The 23,798-nt window shown below is 44.9% G+C and overlaps 1 protein-coding gene across 1 annotated transcript in view; it reads right to left on the minus strand.

Annotated features, from left to right (window-relative positions):
- LOC137424414 (lysine-specific demethylase 5C) overlaps window positions 1-23,798 on the minus strand; it is a 192,450-nt gene that overhangs the window by 105,733 nt on the left and 62,919 nt on the right. The window contains exons 12-15 of the mRNA XM_068111843.2: window positions 16,131-16,312; window positions 14,426-14,588; window positions 11,023-11,142; window positions 4,760-4,954 (exon numbers count right to left, since the gene is read on the minus strand). Of these exons, the coding sequence (XP_067967944.2) occupies window positions 4,760-4,954; window positions 11,023-11,142; window positions 14,426-14,588; window positions 16,131-16,312 (660 nt within the window). The remainder of the gene's footprint in view (window positions 1-4,759; window positions 4,955-11,022; window positions 11,143-14,425; window positions 14,589-16,130; window positions 16,313-23,798) is intronic.

A 23,798-nucleotide genomic window follows, 5' to 3' on the forward strand; every position in this document is an offset into this window, starting at 1 on the left:
CATCTTACCTAATTTGTATTCGACAAACTTGAATTAACAAGCATTCTGAGTATTGCGCTGCAATACATGTCCCCTACCAAAGTTCAAAGTGCCATAACTTTGTCAAAAATGATCGAATATGCAAATTTATGCACGGTTGATGCTGGTTTTCAAACTTGATCTGAGGTATGCTGAGACACATGTGTGTCACGCCTCGCCTCGTTGATAAGCCCGCAAGGTCGCTCTGTGGAGCGGCCTGCATGTATTGCACTGTGTACAACAACAACAACAACATGCATTTTAAAGGCCATTTTCCCTGCTAGAGCGGGGGTTAGCCTTGCGGTCCCCATGACAATCTTCTCCATTTTGCCCTATTTTCTGCATCTCTCCTTGTTAACCCCCTTGCCCGCATTTCTTCTTCCACCATCTTTAGCCAAGTCTTTCTTGGTCTTCCCTGTCCTCTGCTTCCTTCTACATTCATTTCCATCACTCTTCTCAACCAGTCACTTTCATCCTTCCTCAACACATGACCAAACCATCTCAACCTGTTCCTCTTCACAGCATCAATCACAGGCTCTATTCCCATCATCTTTTGCAATTCATCATTTGTCTTCCTCTCTCTCAACGATACTCCACACATCCACCGAACCATTCGCATTTCCACCCTTTCCAACCTTCGTTGCTGCTCTACGTTCATTACCCATGTCTCGCTCCCATAAATCATAACACTTCTCACACATGCAGCATACACCTTTCCGTTCAGCTTCAACGACACTCGCCTCATCTTCAGCACGCCACTCAGTTCCCGAAACTTCTTCCATGCACATCTCACTCGAGCAACCGTTGCCGAGTCTGATCCACCTTCTCCATTCAGCATGTCTCCGAGGTAGCAAAATGTTTTCACACCTTCCAGCTTCACGCCGTCTCCAAGATCCAACTCAACATTTCCTCCATCTGCAGCTCCCTCTGTGCACACCTTACATTTGAATGTAGCTGCCACACTGGTTAATGACCCTCTCAGACCACTACATTTTTGATGAACCCACTCAGCGCACATTGTACATTGAATGGAGTTCACTCCGACACCCTTCCTACACACAGCACAGGGCCACTTCCCAGTTCTTTCCACCTCACCACATGCTTTACCACTTGCCATCACCTTCGTCTTTCCGATATTCACCTTCAGACCTTTTGTCTCCATACATTCCTTCCACGTGTTCATCTTTTCCTTCAGTCCATCCATACTTTCCACAATCAACACCAGATCATCTGCATACAACAACTCCCACGGTAAACCCTCCTTTACGTTCTGAGCCAGCACCTCCATCACAGCTACAAATAGTAGTGGACTTAGTACCGACCCCTGATGCACTCCCACCTTCACCTCAAACTCACCACTGTTCCCGTCCTTCGTCCTTACAGCTGTGCGCGCTCTTTTGTACATTGCCATCACTACTCTGATCAACCATTCCTCCACTCCTAACTTCCTCAATGCCCATGTCAATACTTTGCGTGGTACCCTATCGAATGCTTTCTCCAGATCAACAAACCCAAGAAACAACTTCTTCCTCTTCTCCATGTACTTCTCCTGCAACTGCCTCACAATGAAAAGCGCGTCTGTCGTTCCTCTTCCTGGCATGAATCCAAACTGCATTTCGTCGATCTTCACTTTCTTCCTTATCCTCCTCTCCAACACCCTTTCCAATACCTTCATTCCATGCTCCAATAACTTTATCGCTCGGTACGAGCCACACTCCAGAGGGTCACCTTTCCCCTTGTATAGAGGGATGAGGGTACTTAGTTCCCAATCCACTGGAATGCGGCCTTCTTTCACCACCAGATTACAGATCTCTGTCATTCTCTTCACACCCCAACTTCCTGCTGCCTTCAACATATCTCCCACAACTCCCGTCGGCTCTCCCGCTTTTCTACCCTTCATTGCTTTTATCGCTTCCTCAACTTCCTTCTCAGTTATCTTCTCTGCCGGTCTTAAAACAGGGTTACTCTCTATGTTGCCATCCCATTCATTCTCTGTATTCAACAGCATTTCCATATATCTTTTCCATCTTCCTTTAATTCCATCTGGGTCGACAACGATTTGTCCCACTTCATCCTTCAAGCAACTCACCCCCATCACATCACACCTCTCTTTCGCTATCTGCTTTGCAATCCTGCACTGTGTGAATTATATAATTAATTATATAATTAAGGGGAAGGCCGAGAGGGTTGCAGGTCTGACCTGCTGGACCAACTCACGGTCTGAGGGACTAGCGATTCAAGAGATATCCATTTCAAAAATATTTTCGTTTAATTAACAATATCTGCCAAACCACGTGACCTATCGCAAATTCCAAAAGGACATTTTAGTAGACTGACATGCTGAACAGATCTGTGAAGTTTCCCCTCGATTGGATCAAAAATGAGGGAGGGGCTCGGTTTTAAAGGTTCATGCTTAAAAACTTCATAACTCTGAAACGATGTGACGCATGACGTCATGCTCGCTGACTTTTTTGTTCGTCATGGGTATGCGATTCTGCCTGCAAAGTTTGGCCTCGATCTGTTCAGCCGTTGCAGAGAAAAAGGGGTTTCATGTTTTCACGAAAAACAATATGGCGGCCGAACCCCGTGACCTGTGACGTCATAATTACCATTAAAATATTCTACAGACCGAGTCCACCCTACGGTGAAAATTTGATTTCAATTGGTCCAATTATTGCAGAGAAAATGTTTTTTAAAGGAAATTAAAACTTAAAATGGCACTGAGTTAAGGATCATCAGAATCATCAAAATTCCCAAAGTTCAAAGTGCCATAACTTTGTCAAAAATGATCGAAACGTCGTGAAGTTCGAACTCGATCTGTAACCTATCATGAGGAAACCATGTGCCAAGTTTGAAATCATTATCATTAAGAGTTTAGAAAAAAAGTCTGGAAAATTGTTCTTTGCGTGACGGACTGCCAGACTGACGGACTGACAGACGGACAGATGGAGGGACGGCGTGCAAGCCTATAGTCCCCTCCGGTGTACACCGGTAGGGGACTAATAAGTACGTATTCAACAAAGCTGAAACTGATGTGGAGTTCCACAAGAAAACAGAAATACTATTGTGACCAACTGAAGCAGCATAAGATGTCTAAAGTCGGCAGAGACCTCAGGGTAGTGGAAGCCAAACTTTCGAAATGCAATCTAAGACTGAAGCTAAGGTAGGGATGCAAGTTCTGCACTGGCTGCCATAAGAAACTTGTCCCAGATGCCTCCTGGAAATGGAGGATCTATCGGTTCAATCACTTCTTCCATGCACCAGGACATTCCAACGCTCCCTTTGAAAAAGCTGGGCTGAGCAGAACGCACTCTGACAAGGTGCTAGTTTCTACAGAAGAGGAGCTGGCAATGCTTAATAAATGAACAGAAAAGCTTAGAGAATCCGCCTTCAACAAGAGGAAGGCCCAGACTCAGGCAAGCTGGGTCCTGGGTTAGAAACCACCTCAAATCTTCTCCTCTTCATTGATCCCACATTCAAACTAACGAGCCGGACCTCGCTTCTGAACAGCTACCTGCCTGAGTGAGCCAATACTATATTGATCAGCTTGGGACGTTCTGGTCATCAATTAGCAGTTTGGGACAGGGGTCTGACCTGCTGGACCTACGACGCGAGCAAACTGTTAACGTCCTGTGTGCGCCACACGCACACACACACCTTTTCCTCCAACCCTTTCCCCCCCTCCCTTCGCTCGTATTTTCTCCCTTCACAATCAACTTCTCTCACCCACCCGACACACGTCTCCCCCACACTCGACCCACAACCTGACCACAGCGCTCACTCACTGTTCTCTAAGTCCGACAACCCCTCTCTCTCTCTCTCTCTTGAACTCCCATTCATTTTCTTCCCCTTTCTTTTGTCCCGTTGCTTCCTATATTCATGAACACATCAAAGTTGTGCTTATATACAGCTCACAAAAAGAGTAAACATCTTTCAAAATCAACTCTTGCCACGGAGTGCGCCCCTCTGCAAGCACGAGTGCAACCATCCTCCTTGCACGATCGATCCCCCTCGGCTACCTCATGCAACTTCCGACCTCCTCATGACCCCGGCCTTCCCCTTGGCTCCCTCACGCAACACTGACCCGCAACCACCCACACACCCCCACCCCACGCAGCCACCACCTGCTCATCGGCACGATCCCGACCCCCTCCCCCCCCTCCCTCAGCTCCCTCAGCTCCCTCAGCTCCTGGTGCGACCTCAGACCTCCACCCTTCTCTCAACACTCCCTCCCCCTCTCGAGTGACCCCAATCCCTCATGTGCCTTCCCACCCTCAAGTGACCCCCTCGACTCTCTTAACAAGAGCCCCCTAGAATCCCTCACGCGGTCCCCCTCAATCAGTATGACATCCAAAAATGGTGCACAACTGTTGGTGGTAATTTTGTGTTAATTTAAAAGTGATAACTTCAACTTTATACACAAATTTAAATGCCATACAAAAAAACCTTAGGGGAGTGTAATAATCATAGTTTTACTTTGTGTTTGGCTGAAACATATGTGTATTTGCATGGCAGGTAGGTGATTTTGCCCTGAACATTTGTTATGTAGAGGTGCAGTACCAGACAGTATATTGCACCAACGTTTTAAAATTTCAAAACGCATAAGAAGTCAGAACTTAGTTGTGTTGGAACAAGAGTAGCACGTTTTTGACCATGTCATTTCAATGCAAGTAATGAAAAAATGCTGCAACTTCAGTCCTACTTTATTTGTACTAGAGGCCTAAACAAACTAGATAAATACCTGCTCAAGTAGTGCCTTGCGCAATCTTCGCTCCTCCTGAACCATGACGAACAATTCACGATGCACAGCCGCTGCCAGGTTGAGGTCCAGTTTATCTGGTCCTGATGCCATCTTGCAAATAAGCTCCTCATGCGAGAACACGCAGAAGCGGTGTAACCGCCTATAATGCTCCACACACAACCTCCCCATTGGCAGCTATAAGAAAAAAAAACAGCAATATATTATGCAAACAAATGACACAACTGCATTTCATGGTATTTTATAGAAAGTGAATCAGGCATTTTTGTGGGATAAGGGTGGCTTTGCCTATTTTGATCTTTGGACTTTTTGAATATGATGTAATCCAGGTAAACCGAGTTTTTTTTCTGGGTCTACACATAACACATAAGCAATGACATGTCAGGAAAGAAGAAGAAGACGAAGAAGAAGGAGAAGACAAAGAAGATGAAGAAGAGAAATAGAAAGAGGAAGAAGAGGAAGAGGGATAGGAGAAAGGGGAAGAGGAAAAAGGAAGAAGAAGAAGAAAGAAAAAAGAAGAGGAGGAAGAATAAAGAGGAAGAAGAAGAGAAGAGGATGTAGTCTTCGAGGATTTTAAAATGCAAAATAAGGCTTTTCGAGGGTGGGTTTTTTTTTTTTTACGGCGTAGCCCATAGGACAATGCCGTCTAGAACAGTGTTTGTCCGTCTGTATGTATGTCCCCTCAAACATATACCAATCAGAGCTGAGGATCTGGTCACATGACAGGGTGATGTGATTACGTCTGATGTCGTTACGGCGGTACGGCAGCTGACTCTCCACACTCCGGCATTTTGATTCCAATTTTGTTCAGGCCGAACATTATCGTCAAACCTGTCATATATCACAATCAACATGCTCTACCGCAACGTTTTTCATTCCGTGTGAAACACAAACAGACCGATTGTTAAAATGACCATCAAATATCGAAAGCATCGTCGTTACGTCTCTTCCAACAAAACGGTACGGTAGGTATAGGCCTTAGGCGTTATGCTTCACCTTCGGGCTGTTTCAGACAAATTAAGCCCAGGTTTCTTAATACAGTCATGTATCGTTTCAGTCGTACCGTTTTCGTAATAGTAATAATAATAATAATAATGTAGTAAATATGACCATAACACTTTAATCCCAATGTCGTGAATACAAAGTTGATGGATTAAAGCGGTGTATGGTTCATGAATCAATGATAAACGGTGTACAGTACGAACAACCGCGCGGAAGTTAGGAATTTGCCTCGGTTTTTTGATAGCATGTTATTAACCCAACCCTTGTGGGGTATATAGATTACAGTAGATCTTCCCTCAGTTCTGTAAGTAAAACTTACCTCACGGATGTTGGTATTCCTCCAAATTTCTTTGTTTAATGTTATAGACAGCATTAGCTTAGCGACTGTTTAAAAAGCTAATCATATGTGTTTGTGGTTTATAATGTCACAAGCCTGGCTACGCCACTGTTGGACTTCCGGTCTTGTTTATAATCGAAGTAAAATGACCTATTCTCAAGAGAGTATTTGAATGGAAAAAAGTGGATTATGGATAGATCTTTCATTCAACTAGCTTCGTCATTGAAACACACAAACATTTGCATTGCTAACAAAATTATATAAACAGCTGATAATTGAGAATGCGAGATTGAAAACAGAATTTACAGAACGTGATTATTGCGATTGTTAAGGCAGGGTAAACTAAAGTGCAAAAACAAAACAAAATGGAGCACAATGACAAAGGATTATAGGTGAAGGAGATGTAATTTGTTTGGCATGAGAAAAGCTGGTATCCGTTGAAAAATATCTGTCAAAGACAATATCCTTGTACTATTCCATGTACTCTTCACATAGCAGTAGCACCATTGGTATGGCACTTCGTATGGCAGTCAAGGCCGAAATCAAACCGGTTATCCCAACCACACGAATGGATGTGGGCAGGAATCAAACCTGCGTGATTGCAATTTCCAACCAATCTCCTTGAATGCTCATCCCTGATAAGTCGGGCACTGGAAACAGGTGGGAGCAGCAACAGCGCCGATAAGAAGTCAATCATGGAAGTGGACACTTTGCAACAAAGCCTCCCGTAGAGTCAAGGGAATCATAATTCAGCCAAGAGTGTATGGCAGAAAATTGCCCCAACGTGTAATCAATCAGCTGATGCTGGAATAACCGGGGAATCGGCCGGTGACGTCGGGAATGTAAATTGTGAGCAAACTTGCATGGCATTTATGGACGAGCCAATCAATCAGATCCAATTACATTTTTTGTAGGATTTGACAGTCTATCCGATAATACGTCACTATGTTAGGAAGTCTTATGGTTAAACTGTCACCTCTTATGGTTAAACTGCCAAAATCAAGACTCTCTATTCACCATCACTCTTTCATTCCTCTTTTCTCCCGCCTCTGGCACAAACTCCCTCACTCTCTTCAATCCCACTCCTCCCTCCAAGTCTTTAAAACAGCTGTTCACCACCATCTCTTATCTTCCCCCATCCAAAACCTTGATCTTTTCTACCCCTGTTAATTCACCCCAAATCCACTTTTTTAAATACCGACTTCTTTCCTGGAAGTCCTAGCAGTGTCCATGTGTTTTTTACCTCTCCCACCCCCCGCCCCTTCCCATGCCTCCTCCCCCCAAGCCCTCTCCCTCCCACAGATCTCCCGATGTCCCTGCTCTCCATCTTGTCTCCCGCTCCCTTGGTCATATGTTTTATGTGTCAGTTTGTCTTTTTGTGATCAATGTTAGCTCTTACACGAGCCTCGATCTTGCATACAAAAAAAAAAAAAAAGGATGAAACATTGGACTGTATATGAGGATTTTGAAAAGCAAAGCAGGCAAAAGTGTGGGTTTGAGGGTTTCCACGTAAACATGAAACTGTATTTTTCCTTTTAAGTTTTCATATGTTTTCAAGGGTCTTTGCTAACCCTGAGAATAGTCTCTGAGACTACGCAAGACTGAGGTTTGTTCCCACAAATCTGTAGAAACTAGTCCATACTAACCTGTAGCAGCGAGAGTCATACAATGTTGCGACAGGTCAGTTCTGATGAATAATTTTGACGTCACAATTGCTGCAGTAGAGCCATTAGCGAGTTACACACTCAGATAGCAAGTTAATTCCTCAGATCCATGGACCCTGATGGATTAATTCATCCGTTTTGATGTATTGTACTAACTAAGCCTGGTGTTGGCATAACGGTTAAGGTAGCTGGCTTACGACCTTAGGGTCTTGAGTTTGAACCCCTGTTGTGCTGTTAAATAACACCAAGTGGGTTGACTCAACTTGTCATCCTTCCGAAGTCGGCAAAATTAATACCAGCTTACGGGAAACAGGGGGCACTGCATCAGCAAACCAGCCGTGCTCACAACAATGATGCAACCAGCAGCCACAGGCTACATACGAAACAATAATAACTAGACAAAATTTCGACGACGCGCCGTCAACCGATACGCCTCTGCCCACATTAAGTCTTTAATTACTCTAACTTTGGCCGAAAATCTCAAGACCATCTGACGTCAATATCTATTCTGTACATACACGACATGGCCAAAAGTATGTGGACACCCACACATCACACTCGTATGTGCTCGTCGAACATCTCATTCCAAAATCATGAGCATTAATATGGAGTTGGTCCCCCCTTTGCTGCTACAACAGCCTCCACTTTTCTGGGAAGGCTTTCCATGAGATGTTGGAACATTGCTGCGGGGATTCCATCCATCAACAAGAGCATTTATGAGGTCGGGCACTGATGTTGGGTGATTAGGCCTGGCTCACAGTCTGGCCTGGCCGCAGTCGGTGTTCCAATTCATCCCAAAGGTGTTCGATGGGGTTGAGGTCAAGGCTCTGTGCAGGCCAGTCAAGTTGTGCACACCGATCTCGACAAACCATTTCTGTATGGACCTCGCTTTGTGCACGGGGGCATTGTCATGCTGAAACAGGAAAGGGCCTTCCCAAAACTGTTGCCACAAAGCTGGAAGCACACAATCGTCTAGAATGTCATTATATGCTGTAGCGTTAAGATTTCCCTTCACTGGAACTAAGGGGCCTAGCCCAAACCATGAAAAAGAGCCCCAGACCATTATTCCTCCTCCACCAAACTTTACAGTTGGCACTATGCATTCGGTCGGGTAGGTAGCGTTATCCTGGCATCCGCCAACTCCAGATTCGTCCATCAAACTGCCAGGTGGTGAAGCGCGATTCATCACTCCAGAGAACGCGTTTCCACTGCTCCATAGTCCAATGGTGGTGAGCTTTACACCACTCCAGCCGACGCCTGGCATTGTGCATGGTGATTTTAGGCTTATGTGCGGCTGCTCGGCCATGGAAACCCATTTCATGAAGCTCCCGACGAACAGTTGTTATGCTGACGTTGCTTCCAGAGGCAGTTTGGAACTCGGTAGTGAGTGTTGCAACCAGGGACAGACAATTTTTATGCGCTACATGTTTCAGCACTCGGCGGTCCCGTTCTGCGAGCGTGTGTGGCCTACCACTTCGCGGCTGAGCTGTTGTTGCTCCTCGACGTTTCCAGTTCACAACAACAGCACTTACAGTTGACCGGGGCAGCTCTAGCAGGGCAGAAATTTGATGAAGTGACTTGTTGGAAAGGTGGCATCCTATGACGGTGCCACGTTGAAAGTCACTGAGCTCTTCAGTACGGCCCATTCTACTGCCAATGTTTGTCTATGGAGATTGCATGGCTGTGTGTTTGATGATATATTCCTGTCAGCAATGTGTGTAGCTGAAACAGCTGAATCCATTAATTAGAAGGGGTGTCCGCATACTTTTGGCCATGGAGTGTATGTATCATGGTGCATGTACTTGGCTTAGTTCAAATCCCCACCTCGATAACAATTTTTTTTATCTGGCATGACCTCTGACCTCTTGATGCCAAAATCTAATCAGTTCATCTTTGCATCATAATACATACTTATACCAAAAAAAACCAAAAAAAAAACACCTTTAGAGGCCATTTTTCCCCGCAAGCGGGGGTTGGCCTTTTTCGGGGACCGTGGTTGTTGTTGTTTTTTTTTTTTGTTTGTTTTTTGGGTCCCCTTTTTTTGAAGCAATGTTTTACGGCCGGATGCCCTTCCTGCCGCCAACCCTTTTTGTCGCCTTTTTACGACAAGCAGGGAATTACCAGTGAACTGGTACTCAATTAGCCGACCTCGGAAGGATGACAGGCTGAGTCAACCCCCCTGGCGTTAATTCAGCGATCGACCGGGATTCGAACCCAGGATCCTAAGCTGGCACCCTAGCCGCTAGCCCAACACCAGGCTAGCCCAACAACAACACCAGGCTAGACATACTTATACCAAGTTTGGTCAAAATCCGTTCACTGGTTCACAAGTTAGCATGACAACAGAATTTTTCCCTAACGTGACATTTGACCTTTGACGTCTTGACCCCATCATCTAATCAGTTCATCTTTGCATCATTATACGTACTTGTACCAAGTGTGACTTTGACCGGCTGCAGCCGTTTTTAAGTTATTGCAGTGACGAAAACCTATCACGGAGGCATAAACATGTACTAAGTCGCGTTCACACAGATCTGGGTGAACAAAATGTCAGATTCCCTTCAGGCTAACCATTCTATGCAAACACACCTTTGCTCTTCTCTGCAGTATCTTAAAATGGTGACCAAACGTTTTCCCATTCCCAATCGCCACATTTGATAGTTGACATTCGCAATGACCTTTCCCTTCCACCCACCTGCTCTTTTGTCTCATGGAATTACTCTATTTACATGTATATCACCTTTCTAGACTCTTCTGGTCAATTGTGTTCTCTCTACATCTTCTTCTTCTTCTCTTCACTATGTCTGTCAGTGTCACTTATCCATCTGTTCTTCTCCGATTTGTCTACGCACAGGAATTTCAGCCTCTATATTCCAGTTATTTTGAGCTTTACTACTATAGTAAAACAACAAAACACAAAAACGAATGCAACTCTCATGTTTTAAATGGCTCGGCTTGTTCAGGACTCCCTTCTGAATGCATCGCTCATTACAAGATTACATATTTGTACAATCTCATCCATTGGCCTTGGATCAGTTACAAACGAATGCAAACAATTCGAAAACATAATGCCTCCGGTGACTTTGTCAGCGGAGGCATAAAATAGCCAAACAGATAATTTCAAGTCATGAGCATTTTTCTTCAATCAATGTGAGGTTAAGGTTCAAAGTTATAAAACTTGAGGATTTCACACACTGACTGATAAAGTTGAATAAACCACAAAACATGGTGTCTGCCCGTACCCAATCAGCAGTGCAGAAGTTGACAGCTTCGGCAAAATTGTAGCCTTGGTTAAAGCCACTGTGATAAGCCCGAGGGAACGTGACCACAAATTCACCAGCGCACTGGTTTGTCCGTACCACCTGTGAGTTAGAACATTGGTATTAGTATTTTGATTTTAAAAGGGGGAAAAATCATACATGTAATAATCAACAGTGAGTGTGTTGGGGGAGGAGGAGGGGGAGGAGGGGGAGGAGGAGGAGGAGGAGGAGGAGGAGGAGGAGGAGGAGGAGGAGGAGGAGGAGGATGATGATGATGATGATGATGATGATGATGATGATGATGGGGAGGAGGAAGACGATGATTTATCATAGCACATGTGAACCTAACACAGGTGTCCATAGCTTCACACATATGTTGGATGGAATGGCCCGGAGGATTGACCTAGCTTTTGGTTTCCTAACATCCATGCTGTCAGCCATCGCATAAATTAAGTATTCACAGACACAATCACCCAATCTTTGCTGTGTCTTCCTGATATAAAGTTTGTTACAGAGAAAGCGGGTGATGCAATATGTGCAATCTTGGGGGAAGTTAAGTCAAAGTGGTCAGAAACTTTAAGGGAGCTTACATTTCCTGAAATTGCGATGGTTGTTTTGATAAAAGCGCAGCTGTCATCACAACATGTTTGTGGGTTAAAAGTTCCTGGTTTAAGATCAGACGGTAAGATACGAGGCTGTAAAGGGGGAAATGGGTGGTGGGGATCTGGGCCATTTAAGGATTGTTCTGTAAAATGTTGAATTTCACTGAATGACACTCTCATGCTTGAGACACTTTATCAAAATAGTAGGTCGACATGTAAAGTGGACAACAACATATCGTCAATGCTAAGTGTACATTTTCAAACATAACACCAGTTGATACTGTAATGTTTGTAAATAAAGTGAACTTCATTATTCAACAGTGTTGCTGTTTCATTGCTTATCGAATGTATCAAGGTATTAAAAGCTACCACAAACAACTGTAGTTAGCACAAATACAATTTAAACTACGGAATTGCCTTCTGGAAACCCCCGCCGACGTAACCCATACACCATTCGCTTCCAGGTCCAGGTGTGACTTTGGTCTGTCCACCCACACCTGTTGAGGAAGCTACGCTTCCCAAATAATGACATCCAATTAGTTCATAATGATTACCTCAAAATAGTGCTGTACCCAAACTGTGTTCCCAAACTATAACTCGGCGAGTTGCCATTCCGAGCCGAGTCCGAGTCCGAGTCAAGCTGGGTTTGGCTGTCAACTCGGAAACAAACTCGGATATTTCTCTGTCACACGAAATGAAGTAATTGCAATGTTTTGTAAGTGTGCGTGATGGATACGTGCATTATCATATGAATCCGTGTGCTGGTAATGGTCATGTTGTTTCTCTTTGTGAATTTCAAAGCAAAATGTTATCATATTTGAGCACGGCAACTGTTCCATTTCCAGTTATGTTAGCGGTGAGCATGGGTCCCGCGGCGTGGATAGCTCTGGTTTAATTCCGGACGGCTGTGGCTGTTGTCTGTGTGCTCCTTCCGTGTACTTTTACATCGATTCAAGATATATATATATATATATATATATATATATATATATATATATATATATATATATATATATTGTTGCGGTTTGTTGCGTGTATTCATATAAGTGAGTTTGTGTCTGTTTATTTATATAAGATTCAAATATTAAAACAAATACCGATTCATATCCAACCAAATTTTGCATGTTGCCCGAGAATACCCCAAGTATGGTTTCTGTCGAGTTAGCACATCTGGGTCGGGATAAGACCCCCAATTCTCTCTATGTTAATGTGTATAGTGGAGTACCACCCGGTGGTATCCGGTAATACAAATCATTGTCTTGTATAAAGAAAATTTAAACAACTTCACAATATGCATTACGATGATGTTGAAATCTCAGTGAGAATAATTCCAAATTTTCGAAACGTTTAATGTCAGTCATTTTAAGTGGAGGTTCAAACCAAAGCATCCAACACAGAGCTCGGTAGTGAAGTGGAAGTGATTTTTGCTCGAGCCACCGCTTTCATCTAACCTAAGGTGGGTGGGAGGTTTTATAAATTATATTTAAAAATAACCACCTTTAGAGGTCATTTTTCCCCGCAAAGCGGGGGTTGGCCTTTTTCGGGAACCGTGGTTGTTGTTGTTTTTTGGTCCCCTTTTTGAAGCAATGTTTTACGGCCGGATGCCCTTCCTGACGCCAACCCTTTTTGCCGCCTTTAACGACAAACAGGGAATCACCAGTGAACTGGTACTCAATTAGCCGACCTCGGAAGGATGACAGGCTGAGTCAACCCCCCTGGCGTTAATTCAGCGATCGACCGGGATTCGAACCCAGGATCCTAGGATCATAAGCCGGCACCTTAGCCGCTAGCCCAACACCAGGGTTATAAATTATTCAATACAATTACGATTTAGAGTTTTGATTCGACGAAATGTTTATATATGACAAGCTTGCAATTGTAATGACTTGTATTTAAACAAAGTGCAAAACGGTATACATTAAAACCAAAATAATATTCCTGGTTTAAGATCAGACGTGTCATGTCGTTGCCATCCTCATTACGCGTGCCCAGTTAACCAGAAGGAAAGAGTTTTCTCACATAGTTTTGATGCAAAAGGATCTGTAGCTCATTATGCAATTGAACAAATTTTGACAAACATTAATTAATATTGTAAAATAAATACCATGAATGAGTCATTTATTTTCAAAAAGACTGCAGGAGCCCAAAAGGCAAGAGTTGGACATCCCATCGGAGATGAAGATTGCCACCAAGGATTGAGAGAGTGTTGACTTTAGTATTTTTTTTTCCTTCCGAATGCGTGCAAAAGGTTTACCACTGATATATCAAACCTATTTTTTCCTTGTCATGTTTGCGTGAAAGAAATACTAGAGCGAAGTCGATGGACCGTAGATCAAATCCAAATATATATATATATACAAATAAAAACATTAATCGCTACATGTTTAATGCGTCTCCCAATGTTCATTGCACAGACAAAGTTTCATTTTTAAATGTTCAAAATGTGCCCATAATTGCATTTTTCAGTATTTCACCTTTTGACCCTGCCCCAGGAGGCGCAGTCAAAAATTACACTGCTATTACACCTTTGTGCCATGTGTCGATCGCAACTACCAAGTTTGGTGAATTTCTGCACAACCATTTAGGAGGAGATAGCATGACGGACAGCCAGACAGACAAGAGCCGATTACAACACCCCCTCGTCTATTTTGATTTTTTTTGAACAAGCATGGGGATAATAAACACAAAAATATTGATCTGAGACAAATCTTAAACATAGGTGGGCACAGTGCTATGATCAAATACAATTCTAAGCAGCAGCAACTAAAATGAAGGATGCCTACCGGAACACCATGTGACATCAAAATATTGGGGTTCATGATGGTGACGAGCTGATGCAGCAGATCAGGTTGGGCTTCAAACAGTTCTGGTGTCAGCTTCTTCATCACCTCCTCAAGGTGCTCAGCTGAGCGAGATGGCACCCCGTACCAAGTCTTTGGTTCTCCCCTGGTCAGTAAAAAAAGGCCATGTTAGGGTCGATCTACATTTTACCCCTTAAAGGAGGAATAAATAGGGGGAGGGGGGGAGAGGAGGAAGAGAGAGGATGGAGTTGCGAGGTGGGCACGGGTTAAAGGACATTACAAAATGGGAGGAAAATGGAATAAATATAAAAATGACTTATTTAGCAAAATGGAAAAACAAATAATGCTTAAACCGTCAAAACAAAAATCAAAAAATTTAATAACCTCAAAATTTGTCAGTACTGTATATAACAAGTCTGATTTGCACGTCAGATCGCTTCTTAAACAGACAGACGATGAAAACTGCAAGCAGCTCTCAAAACAAACTGCATGTCTCATCATCTTCCCAAACTGCCTCTGTGATTGGCCAAGGTCCTCATTTAAATTCCTCTTATGGAAATCTTTACAGTTCCATCGTCAACTGTTAAAGATAACCCAAAATGAACCCCTTGAATTGAAATTTTACACCTACGAAGGACCAAGTAATGCAGATGGAACTTCTTCATCAGATTACCTTTAATGGTCAATCTAAAACCCGGTAACAAGCAGACTGCAACCGCTATCAATGGAAGGAACTAACGAATGCAAAGGCACAACCAAGTGAGATTTGTCACGTGGAGAAAGCCTCGACAGGTGTTTTAGCAACAAAGTTGCATTCATCAAAAGAACAAGCAAACAGTTTGCAAACGCAGTCAAACAGATTCCCAGGAGCGCAGGGACCAGAGATGCCAAAGGGCAGAAAACCAACACACGCGTATTATTGCGTTACGAAGCCAGAAAAATAATGCAAATGGACAAAATGTACGAAAAGTTATTTTATCATTCAACCTTGTCTTTTCATTTGTTTGTTGTTAATCACAATCAAATGGGCTAGCAGGATAGTTCATGGGTAGAGTACAGGACTTACTTTTCTCGTGTCTAGTTACCGCATCAAATAAATCAGTATGCTCTCCCGTTAAGATGTGGGTACACTATTCGCTAGCATAAGCTGTTGGACGTTTACGATCTCATGGGGTCTTTCAATGATGAGAAGGGCAAGCTATCGCTGGCACCATGAGCACATTCCAAATTCCTGCCCCAACCTCCAGGGAGAAATAAATCAGCAGCACAGCCCCACTCGCCAGAAACGATGCAACCAGCAGTCACATGCTTCCTTCGCTCGGATTGGGACTACTCAAACCTGCCATGCTGGTGCTGTATCATGGATTATGGATGAAGAAAACAATGTTCCGGCAAAAAACAGGATAATGTCTCCAACCACCTCAGATTGTATGACACTGCAGAATTTGCACCTTTAATTTTCCAATTACAACATGCGAGTGGGTATAAGCGACAGAGTATTAATATGCTAAGTTTTGCTGCATTAAAATGTGCTGAATCAAAATAAAGGCCATTTACTGCACTTTAGTCACAAGAAGGAAGCCAGACATTAACAATACATATGCACGCAATTGAAACACTATCAGCCATGAAGTACACACCAAACCTCAGGCTGATATACATTACAATTTGTTAACAGCAGTCATACCAGTGAAGGTAGTTGATAGAATAGCTCCAATGGTCCTCGATGTGCCAGCAAAAAGCGGAGAAGCACATTCCAACATACAACCAAGGCACCTTCATGCCCGATATGTCAGCGTTTATAAACCCCAGCACCGACTGCTCCAGCACAGGGATGTTGTTCAGGTTCCACCCTGACAATGCGTACTCCTGCCGAGAGTAAACGGAGAGATAGTGGAACCTCCAATAACCAATGCTGTCATTCTGTTCCAAATACAATATGCTTCTAACTTCCACATGTAGTGCAGCCAAATGAACAGCGTCCACTATGCAAGTAGCATACAGATAAAGATCTACGCATTCAGAAATGAAAACACCACCCATTAGCATAACTGCCGAGCAAAGCAAGGTTGAGCTCCCACATTTGGACCACCAAATGGTCATCATCTGGAACTGCGCAAGCATCATATGCCAGGCGGTAAGTACCCTCCAAGAAGAGACGGAGGGTGAGGGGCAGGGGGAGCCTGCATCAATCTAGTAGCCCTAAGCTGTACCCTCTCTATGGAAGCCTACATCCTTTCTGAGATTGACGAGGTTCATTCTTTTCATTTATTTTCTTAAGGAGGTTCAGTCATTCAAACACCATCAGCCATGATCTTTCTTGGGCAAATCACATTTCGATGTTGGCCCCCAAAGCCAGTCGCCAATAGGGCATCCTCAGCCGTGCAAGGTCCTTCCGTAGCACACCTGAGCTCCGACCCACCTACAAGGCTTTCATCTGCAGTTTGATGGGTTGGCTCCGCTGCCTCACATCTTGCTCACCTTGACGCCGTGGAAACCAAGTCCTTCAGGATTATTGGAATTTCCCACAATGAAGCTGAGTCTATGGGGCTACTACTATGCCATCACAGAGAGGTGGGTGCTCTCTGTCTTCTACTACCCCTGTCTGGTCTTGCATACTTTGCATTTTTCCTTGCTTTAAAAAAAAATTTTGTCAGGTTACTGCAGGGCTGACATGGTCCACCATCAATCCCCTTCTGGTAAAACTACCGAATTCCAGTATCACAGCTCACATACACTCATTTGTCCAACCTCTCCGCCCCCGCCCTCCCCCCTTATGGGAGCCCCCATGTTAGAAAATCGAAAAATTGAAGCCTGAGCGATTGTGGAGGGCCATCCATGAGAGGGGCGCTGTATTGGGCTTCAGAGCAATCGGTTGGTAAATAAGTTACAAACAAGTAGGGATCCGAAGTTTGGAGGGTAACCCCACCTGGGGGCCGCCATGATCCGAAATTGAAAAATCAAAGCCTGAACGATTGTGCGGGCTACTTTCTTGTATTCAATTGTCAATTTTCATAACAATCAGCCGAGTAAGAAAGGAATAGCAAAGAGAGCAAAAAGTTAACGGACGGACTGTCTGCTGCTTAGCCCTCATATACACAACATGACCAAAAGTATGTGGACACCAGAACATCACACATCTCATTCCAAAATCATGGGCATTAATATGGAGTTGGTCCCCCTTTGCTGCTAAAACAGCCTCTACTCTTCTGGGAAGGCTTCCCACTAGATGTTGGAACATTGCTGGGGGGATTTGCTTCCATTCAGCCACAAGAGCATTAGTGAGGTCAGGCACTGATGTTGGGCGATTAGGCCTGGCTCACAGTCGGTGTTGAAGTCATTGTATGCTGTAGCGTTAAGATTTCCCTTCACTGGAACCAAGGGGCCGAGCCCGAACCATGAAAAACAGCCCCAGCCCATTATTCCTCCTCCACCATACCTTACAGTTGGCACTATGCATTCGGGCAGGTAGCGTTCCCCTGGCATCTGCCAAACCCAGATTTGTCCGTCGGACTGCCAGATGGCGAAGCGTGATTCATCACTCCAGAGAATGTGTTTCCACTGCTCCAGAGTCCAATGGCGGCGAGGTTTACACCACTCCAGCCGACGTTTGGCATTGCGCATGGTGATCTTAGGCTTGTGTGCGGCTGCTCGGCCATGGAAACTCATTTCATGAAGCTCCCGACGAACAGTTGTTGTGCTGCCGTTGCTTCCAGAGGCAGTTTAGAACTCCAGTGAGTGTTGCAAACCGAGGACAGACGATTTTTACGCGCTACGCGCTTCAGCACTCGGCAGTCCCATTCTGTGAGCTTGTGTGGCCTACCACTTCGCGGCCGTGCTGTTGTTGCTCCTAGACGTTTCCACTTCACAATAACAGCACTTACAGTTGATCGGGGCAGCTCTAGCAGGGCAGAAATTTGACTAACTGACTTGTTCGAAAGGTGGCATCCTATGACGGTGCCATGTTGAAGGTCACTGAGCTCTTCAGTACGGCCCATTATACTGCCAATGTTTGTCTATGGAGATTGCATGGCCGTGTGCTTGATGATATTGTTATGGTTTTTAGAACGTTCACATGTAAATTTAGTAGTAAATTCCCTTATAAATGACCCCTGTGTACATTTCCCCTTAATTGGCTGTTAATTAAAAATTGCACCTTAGTTAGTCCATGTACAAACACGTAGGACACTTTAGGATCTCTCTCTAGTTATATCATTATTATGTGTTCCAGGTAAGGCTGTGTTCCCAATAGTGTGACCCTACGTTGCATCAATCAAATAAGATAGTCCCCTTTCAATTTTCCCCAATCGTCTCCCGCTCTTCAAGTGCAGTAGCGGTAAGGCAGCGTTCGCTGCCAGTAACAGTTGGGCTGTTTTCTTCGCCCCAAAACTCCATTGCCCACGAGGCCAGGAAAAAGGGGGCGGAACGCCGAGGAGGGGGCGTGGCACCACCTCGTCATCAAAGGTGGAGCCAGAGAGCCCTTAACGACCAACCAGGGCTCGGTGGGCATTGCTTGATAGGACGTGGCAAGAAACATCTCGGGAGTTTGAGAGGGTTCCAAGGGCGTGGCAAGAAACGTCTGGTAGGTGCGAGAGGGTTCCAAGGGCGTGGATATAAAACCCTTGGCGCGAGGACCACACGAGAGAGATGCGGGAGAGGTTCATGAGTGAGGGGCACGAACAGAGTTTGACAGAGAAGGTACGAGTTGGAGAGTCGGTGAGAAGGCAGGAGAGACGAGCTGCGCGGAGCTGCTGCAGGAAGCCCCTGCCGTGTAAGCTGTATACGTCGGGGCTGCTGGCTGCTCGCTCCGAACTGTGAACCTGGAGCGGACCTCTCTGCTGCGCATTTGCCCGGACCTTCCTGCCCCGTTGTCCCACCTGAACCTTCTCCTTCCAGCCATTCATTCCTGCCTGCAATTCCCTATTCGTGTGAGTCTGTCTGTATTGTCCTGTGGGTATAAGTAAGAGTGTTTAAGAATTGCGCTGTGTCTTCTTCTTCTTCTGTATATTGCTTTCGTTTCTCCTTTGGTTTCTTTGGTTTTGTATAGTAGTTAATAAATACCTGTTCCTCCTTATTCTTTGGTTTTCATTCTCGTCCGATCGTCTTCGTGTTTTCCCTATTGAATATCTGTGGCACGATTTTGGCAGAACCACTTACAATCGGGTTGTCTTTTGTTAACGGCCCGTGTCGCAGCTCGCTTCGCTCGGCGCAATCCATCAATTACGCTGCGGCCCGGGCGGGAGTATTTCCTTGCGTACCAGAAGACGCTGGTACTTAGGTCATAGGACGAATCGGCCTACTACCCTATTCAGCGCTGACCGGGCGTGACGTCATACCCGCAGGACCGGTCGGACGGCCAGCTTAACAAGACAAGGGGATTAAACCCCCCTTGCTAACGGGAGTGCCGTCCCCCGGATCCGTAACAATATATACCTGGCAGCAATGGGTGTGGCTGAAACAGCTGAATCCACTAATTAGAAGGGGTGTCGGCATACTTTTGGTCATGTAGTGTATATTACCACCACCACACCCTTCTCCTGTGTGACACGCTCTAAGACTGCACCTTGCATCATGTGACTTTTAAGCATGGATGTTGGCCATCATAGATTTTAACATCCTATGTGGATACTTGGCAAAATGAAGGAAGGCCCCAAACTATAATGTATTAGGACACCATCACCAGGCCTCGTTTCCGGATTTGAGAAAAAGGCCTAGTTTCCAGATTTGAGAAAAAAGGCCTCGGTTTCAGATTTGAGAAAGAGGCCTCATTTCCAGATTTGCGAAAAATGCCTTATTTCCAGATTTGAGAAGATGGTGTCAAAGGGCGGAGAAGCTCCTTGTGAGCCAACAGCCATCCATATCTAGTGCCCAACTGTCTGCAGATGTCCTCCTGCAGTTAGGTTATCTCTTTCTAGATTGGTGGCAGGATTTTCACTCTGGCTACTGTAAAACACTTCATTCTGCAAAATACACAAAGAACGCAAACAAAAACGAAAGCCCACTCTGTGGGAGTACCGCCTGTGCAGCTGCCCTTCGCAGGGCAGCTCACCAGATGACGGGATTTGGGCAAAGCCTTCAGGACCCCTATTCCTTGACAATAAGAGGAAAAGCACGGAATAACCTTCCTGGGTTGGGTTATGGTGGTGCATGTCGGAGTGGTGCTGAGGTGTCGTCCACTAAACCTCGAGTTAACCTGAGGTGGTCCCGTCGGGTGGGTGCCTGGAATGTCCTCACTCTAAGAGAGGATGATCACCTGTCTCTGCTATCATCTGAGTTCCAGCATTTGAACATCAATATTGCAGCACTTTCTGAGGTTCGGAGACTGGATAGTGGTGAGATCATGGCGTATGGATGTACCTACTACTGGTCTGGTGGCTCTGATGGTGACCATGCCTAAAGAGGTCATGTAGCTGTGTCCAATAAGCTGACTTTCATGATAATTGAGTCAATGAAACTGAGGATTTGTCACTCTTTGGGTGTCATTTCCCTGGTCTCTGTAAATGCCCCGACTGAGGCAAGTGATCTCACTGTGAAGGTGAAATTCTACGCCACGCTTGCTTCTGTGGTTGATCAGTGCCCCAGGAGAGATACTCTTCTAATCTTGGGGGATTTCAATGCATCAATTGGCACTGATAGGGATGGTTATGAGGAAAGTGTTGGTCCCAATGGAATTGGAACTGTGAAAATAGAATAGCACCATGTCCCTTGACTTTGCAAGAAGTCATGGCATTGAATTAAGTCATGGTGGCTGGTACAGTGGTACATGGTTTCAGCGCCTACAGCCTCATCGCTGGACTTGGTATTCCAACGCTGGTAGTGTGGCAAAATGAGATTGACAATGTGCTCGTTGATGATCCCTGGAGAACTGCAGGGTCGACCTGAGTGGTCAGGTTCTCAATAATGACCATAAGCTTGTTGTAGCAACTCTGAAGTTGCGACTCAAATCCATGAGAATGCTACAATCCAAGCCTTGGCTGGATGTTGGCAAGCTCAAGGACAAAGGGGTAGATGAGGAGTTTACGAACAGGTTGAGTGGGATATTAGGGAGTCTGGGGGTTTTGGAGGATCCTGAAGAGTTGTTGGGTGCTTTCATTACTACCATCCTTGATGTTGCCGGTGGTTGTCTTGGAACCCACCATCGCGGCAAAGAAGACAACACCGCCAGCGCCGATTGCAGTGGGCCAGAGAGCACCGTCAATGGCAGCCAGGACACTGGAATCACGTGACCTTCAGTGACGAGTCTAGATTTCTGGTCTATCGTCAAGATGGCCGCGTCCAAGTGCACAGACAAGTGCATGAAGCCCACAACAAGGATTGTATAGTGCCAAGAGTCCAAGCTGGAGGTGGTGGGGTGACCGTTTGGGCTGCTTTTCATGCAGGGGGCAAAACTGACCTGGTTGTTCTGAATGGAAACCTGAACCAGTTCAAGTACAGGGCCATTCTGGAAGAAACATTGCTTCCATTTGCTCGTGCAGCCTTTCGAGGAAACTTTGTCTTCCAAGATGACAATGCACGGCCTCATCGTGCTCGCATGATCCAACACTTTCTTGCTGACCGTGGTGTAGAGCATATGGAGTGGCCTGCCATGTCCCCGGATATGAATCCGATAGAGAACTTGTGGGCAGAATTAACGCGTCAAATCGACCACTTGGACCAGCAGCCGACCTCTGTGCGTGAATTGCAGCAGGCTATTGTCACTGCATGGCAAGCGATTCCTGTCCAAACCTTGGCAAATCTCGTGAACAGCATGCCTCAACGTGTACGTGCTCTCCTGAATGCTCGTGGGGGTTACACGAAGTACTGAACTGTAATTTTACTGTCCGTAATCCCAGTCATAATTTAACTTTTGTTTTTGTTAAAAAAATTTTTGGCTAATGTGCAAAATAAAGAGATACTTCTGGAAAACTTACAGAAGTTTAACACAGTACTGTCCATGAATTGAGTTCGATATCAGTTTACATCACTTTCAAGGATCAATTTATTTGTTTCGAAATGTCAAATGTGGTTTTTCTTTCTTTTAAAGGTCACATTAACAAAATCTAGAACAATTTCAACGTAATTCCAATGAACTTTTGGTTCTAAGACATCTTGAAAAGTAAGTTCACCCCCACAAAAAATAAATTCCATATTAAATGCCAAGTCTGTATATATATATATATACTGTCTGAATACTTTCTGAATACATACATACAGTACATACATACATACATACATACAGAATACATACATACATACATACATACAGAATACATACATACATACATACAGTGCATTCAGAAAGTATTCAGACCCCTTCACTTTTTTCATATTTTGTTATGTTGCAGCCTTATGCTGAAATCGTTTAAATTCTTTTTTTTTCCCTCATCAATCTACCTCAATATCCCATAATGAAAAAGAGAAAACAGGAGTTTAGAAAGTTTTGCAAATTTATTAAAAAGAAAAAACCGAAATATCACATTGACATAAGTATTCAGACCCTTAACTCAATACTTAGTTGAACCACCTTTGGCAGCGATTACAGCCTCGAGTCTTCTTGGGTATGACGCGACAAGCTTTGCACACCTGGATTTGGGGATTTTCTGCCATTCTTCTCTGCAGATCCTCTCAAACTGTCAAGTTGGATGGGGACCGTCAGTAGAGAGCCATTTTCAGGTCTCTCCAGAGATGTTCGATTGGGTTCAAGTCAGGGCTCTGGCTGGGCCACTCAAGGACCTTCACAGAGTTGTCCCGAAGCCACTCCTGCGTTGTCTTGGCTGTGTGCTTAGGGTCATTGTCCTGTTGGAAGGTGAATCTTTGGCCCAGTCTGAGGTCCTGAGCGCTCTGTTTCAGGTTTTCATTAAGGATATCTCTGTACTTTGCTCCGTTCATTGTTCCCTCAACCCTGACCAGTCACCCAGTCCCTGCTGCTGAAAAACACCCCCACAGCATGATGCTGCCACCACCATGCTTCACTGTTGGGATGGTATTGGGCAGGTAATGAGCAGTGCCTGGTTTCCTCCAGACATGACGCTTAGAATTGAGGCCAAACAGTTCAATCTTGGTTTCATCAGACCACAGAATCTTGTTTCTCACATTCTGAGAGTCCTTTTGGTGCTTTTTTGCAAACTACAAGTGGGCTTTCATGTGTCTTTCACTGGGGAGAGGCTTCCGTCTGGCCACTCTGCCATAAAGCCCAGATCGGTGGAGTGTTGCAGTGATGGTTGTCCTTCTGGAAGTTTCTCCCATCTCCACACAGGATCTCTGGAGCTCAACCAGTGACCATCGGGTTCTTGGTCACCTCTCTTAGCAAAGCCCTTCTCCTCCGATTGCTCAGTTTGGCCGGGCGGCCAGCTCTAGGAAGAGTCCTGGTTGTTCC

The sequence above is a fragment of the Myxine glutinosa genome, chromosome 4 (genome assembly GCF_964187855.1).
Source record: "Myxine glutinosa chromosome 4, kmMyxGlut1.1, whole genome shotgun sequence".
NCBI classification, from domain to species: Eukaryota; Metazoa; Chordata; class Myxini; order Myxiniformes; family Myxinidae; genus Myxine; species Myxine glutinosa.